This window comes from Phalangium opilio, unplaced genomic scaffold (assembly GCF_054372755.1).
Source record: "Phalangium opilio isolate 3A_F unplaced genomic scaffold, DU_Popi_V2 ptg000090l_1, whole genome shotgun sequence".
Lineage (NCBI taxonomy): Eukaryota > Metazoa > Arthropoda > Arachnida > Opiliones > Phalangiidae > Phalangium > Phalangium opilio.
The window spans coordinates 4109799-4114307 of NW_028324195.1; the positions used below are offsets into that span (position 1 = coordinate 4109799).

Consider the following 4509-nt stretch of genomic DNA (forward strand, 5'->3'; position numbering starts at 1 on the left):
TAATAACCCATTTTTGTTTGAAACTGTGCGCACTAAGCTTATTTTAGCCGCGCTTAAGGGTTTGCTGCAATATAAGAAACATTGCATCACTCTTTCGGAGGACCTTATGAACACGTTGGTGCAAGAAACGGTTGATTTCGTCGTAAACGAAAACGACAGAAATATTGCTCAAAGTGAAGCCGCACAAGTGAACGAGACACCCTCAATCGAAAGTGATGGGCAAGTGGGCCAGAGTGTCAATGTGCAGGAAATTGATAGTGACGAAGAATGGGTTGAGGAAAAGGAAGAAGAAAGCGTTAATTGTGGAGCCAGAGATTCGTTGCTATTATCAGCTGATGATTTATTGGACACTAATATCACGGTAACCTTTGCACCAGGAGAAGGTAGCCGTCCCGTGTCTTTGCTATACGATGAAGATTGCGAAGAACTGTCCTTTTCTCGAATTTACGGAGGGCAGAAAAGGGACATTAAGGTCAAATGTAGCTATCAAGATATTGTAAAATGGGAATTGCTGTCTTCAGACAGAAGATGCGCTAGTGACGTCACCAATCTATTTTTTAAATGGTTAAAGATTGAGACTATGAAAGTCAGTCAAGCAATTCAAATTTGTTTACGCAAAACTAAGTCTGCTAACGGGCGTGGACTAACAGCGGGGACACTGAGGTTGGAAGGTGGAATTGAATCGCTGCTTCACCATGACGATGGTTTCAGAATACTGGAGCCCCTTCGCAACTCCCCCGCATTTTGGCAACGAAAATCGAGGGACCTTCTGGCCATGGTGAGACAACTCGGAATTCCTACGTTTTTCCTGACTGTAAGCGCGGCCGAAACCCGATGGCCTGAGTTAATAAATGCCTTGTTGGTAACTGCTGGCAAAAAGATAACGAATAACCAAGACATTGAAGCTATGGCTTTCAAAGATAAAGCCAAGTTGATTCAGGAGGACCCTATTACATGCGCGAGATATTTTGATTACAGATTTCAAGCATTATTAAAGTACCTCAGGAGCAAGGTTTGACCTCTGGGACTAGTGGTGGACTACTATTATCGAGTTGAGTTTCAACACCGTAGGTCACCCCACGTGCACAGTGTAATTTGGGTTTCCGGCGCTTCAAAATTAAAACCGGATGGTTCAAACACTGAAGAAGTCGAGACTTTTGTTGAGCGCTTCATTTCTTGCGCCAAATCAGAAAATGAAGATTTGGTCAACCTGGTTCCTCTTCAAACGCACAAACACACAAGAACGTGCAAGGTGAAACGGGGAGAAGAAACGATTTATCGTTTTGGAATTCCCTGGCCTCCAATGCCGAGAACATATGTTCACGGTCCTGTTTTAAGAAATTGGAGAGAGGAGTACGGTCAACATATCGCATTGGAATATAAGAAAGTGGAAAAAGCCATAGCGGCTCTGACAACTGAAGATTCTCCTAAAACATTTGAAGAGTTTTTGCGGCCTCTTCAAATGACGGAACGGGTCTATATTGATTGCGTTACGTTAAATCTTAAGAGAAAAACCATTCTCCTGAAGAGATCTCCTCTGGAAGTAAGAGTGAACGCCTACAACTAAGACATTCTTAGATTATGGAGAGCCAATATGGACATTCAATTTGTTCTCGATGCTTACGCGTGCATTATGTACGTCATCGCTTACATTGGAAAATCACAGTGTGGCATTTCCCAACTACTTATGGAAGCTATGAGAGCCGCTAGGCAAGCGGGCTCTACTGTTAAAGAAAGGCTTAAAGTTATCGCCAACAAGTTTCTCACTGGTCATGAAATTTCCGCCCAAGAAGCGGTGTACTTATGCCTGCAGATATACCTGTCCACCATCGCTTGGGCTCAGCTCAGCTCACGTTACTTTATAGAAATTGACAACGAGCTCACCTCAAGCTCAAAATTGAAACAATGTTTCCTTAGAGCTCAATGTGAGCTCAAGCTAAGTTAGTTTTTATAAATGAGCTCGCCTCGGGCTCGGGTTCATTCGCATAATTTTGATGGGCTAAGCTCGAGCTCAAGCTCTCTCTAATATCTTTCGCGGGCTAGCTCGGGCTCAAAATCGATAGAATTTAAGGCTCACCTCGAGCTCGGGCTCATTCAATTTAGTTAGCTCAAGCTCGAGCTTGGTCTCATATTTCCGGAGAATATTTCTTCCAAACAATGTAGATGTTGAAATAAATAATTTTGCAGCTATTTTTACGCGATAAATGCAAAACTACAATACATATTTACTATCCAAATGACTTGCACTACATTTGTATTAAAAAAATTTCAAAACTTCATCTACCAATGAGTTACGCTAGTTTCTGTTGGCACTGAATACGGCGCTGAGCCAAGCTGAGCGCAGTCTCAAAACAGTGAGCGCCCTTTCAAAATGAGCGGTCTCATAGTTTTCAGTTGGCCTCGCTCGAGCTCAGGAAAGCCAAAACATTTGTAAGAGAGCTCAGCGCAAGCTCTCGTTGATTTTACAGTTGAACCTGGGCTCAGCTCAAGGCTCACTTTGTTTGTGACGTATTGTGAGCCCGGGCTCAAGCTAAGAAAACTTTTTCATAAACTTTCGGGCTCGGCTCGGGCTCGTGACTTTATCAATTATTTCGAAGAGCCTCGCTCAATTCGCGCTCGGGCTCGCTAAATTGAGGTGAGCGCGGACAGCTCTGCCTGCAGATAACCGTGTCTAAGTCTAGTAGAGCTACCATCTTTATCAACACAAATATGCCAGAGAAACGAGTTCATATTCTCAAACCAAAGAGTCAGCTTGATGATTTGCCAGAAGATAGTACAGATATTTTTTCGGAAGGCCTAATTGATCGTTACCCATTAAGGCCAGATGATATGGAATCAGTCTGTTTGGCTGAATTTTCAGCTTGGTATGAATTCAATAAGAAAAAAGGCCGAGGTCAGCAAGTTTCAAGTCTAAACGAGGATGAACGACATGATAGCGAGCCCGAATCTAATGTAGCTTCGGTTTGGATCGCTTTGAACCATGGCCATGGGTTTGTACGCAAACGTACACAGGAAAAAGTCCTCCGATACAGGAATTACGGTATCGAGAAAGATACATTGGATTTCTACAGAGAGCAAATTCTCTTGTTCTATCCTTGGCGCGACGAGGCCACAGATGTTTTGGAAAAAGATTTCAAAGAAGTCTACGAAGCAAATCTGGAACTGATTTCGCGAAAAAGAAAAGAATTTGTAAATGAAACTGGTGAAGGCGACTTTGAAAGAGCGAGGGTAGAATTCCTCGAAAGTGAAGCTCAAGAAGATTTGGCTAATGTGTGTTCTGGCTTGCGCACGAGATGCTACGGCAGACATGGGACGGGAAATCCCCGATTGCCGTGTCCCAGATTACACAGTCGTGCAAACTGTTCGTATAGTAGAGGACAGTGAGTATGCCAAAATGGTACAGGGTCTAAACGTAAAGCAGAGAGAAGTATTTGGCTACATTCTTGGGCATTTCAAAACTAAGCCCGACCAGTATCTCCGACTATTTGTCACTGGAGGAGCCGGAGTAGGTAAAAGCGTTCTCATTAAAGCCGTTTGCGAGGGCGTCACTAGGTACAACCTGGGGCTGACAACTCCAACATTATTGTCTTGAAGTGCGCTTTCACGGGAAAAGCCGGTTTTAACATTGGCGGAACCACTTTGCATACGGCTTTCTCGCTTCCAGTTAGCCAATACGGAGGGCCCATGTCGAGAATGGAATCAGAAACTCTGAACAAAATTAGGGTTGCCTGGAAGGATCTTAAACTGATAATTATTGACGAGATTTCAATGGCAGGAGTAGGGATACTCACAAAGGTCAATTCTAGGTGCCAAGAGGTTATGGGGTCACAAGAATCATTCGGTGGACTATCAGTTTTGGTTGTTGGCGATTTTAACCAACTGAAACCAGTAGGCGAGAGTTACGCGTTTCAAATTCCTAAAGCTCGTGACACCCCTTAGCTGGATTGCTAGATAATAATCCGCAATGGAAAGAATTTAAGGTTTTTTTCTTGAATGAGATCATGCGTCAGAAGGAAGACAAGGAATTCGCCATGGCTCTGAATCGAATGGCAATAGGAAAAATGGAAGTCAGTGACGTATCACTAATCAAGAAACAGCAGGTGAATGTAAAAGGCGAGCCTCCTCTCGACGCCATACATCTGTATGCTACGAACAAAGGCGCGGCAGATTTCAATGAGATGCGTCTCAGTCAGTTTAATACTGAATTTTGCGATTCTTTGACTTTCAAGCGCTTGTGCGAAAATATATACTGGATAGAGCGAAACAACTGAAGCCCTGGGGTTCTATTCTAAGGCGTTCGGTAGGAAGCGTACCGAACCAATCTGTTCGTTAGCGCCCAAAATCTTCGTTAGCCGGAAAAGTTGTGATTCTGTTCGGTAATTGTAGCAAGAAACCTTCGGTAAGCTAACGAAAGGGTTTTCCTTTCGTTACGCGTATACCGAACAACATTTTTAATATGGCGGTCGATCTTATTCGACGTGAAGTTTTGAGGTTTGCTTTGCTTGCCGA

The 4509-nt window shown here is 43.5% G+C and overlaps 1 protein-coding gene across 1 annotated transcript; it reads left to right on the forward strand.

Annotated features, from left to right (window-relative positions):
• The first annotated feature begins 3394 nt into the window (after positions 1 to 3394).
• Positions 3395 to 4271, forward strand: LOC149645067 (uncharacterized). Its single transcript, XM_089850420.1, has 3 exons — positions 3395 to 3505; positions 3553 to 3892; positions 3940 to 4271. Exons 1-3 carry the CDS (start codon positions 3395 to 3397, stop codon positions 4269 to 4271), a joined length of 783 nt encoding a protein of 260 aa, XP_089706546.1.
• The last annotated feature ends 238 nt before the right edge of the window (positions 4272 to 4509 follow it).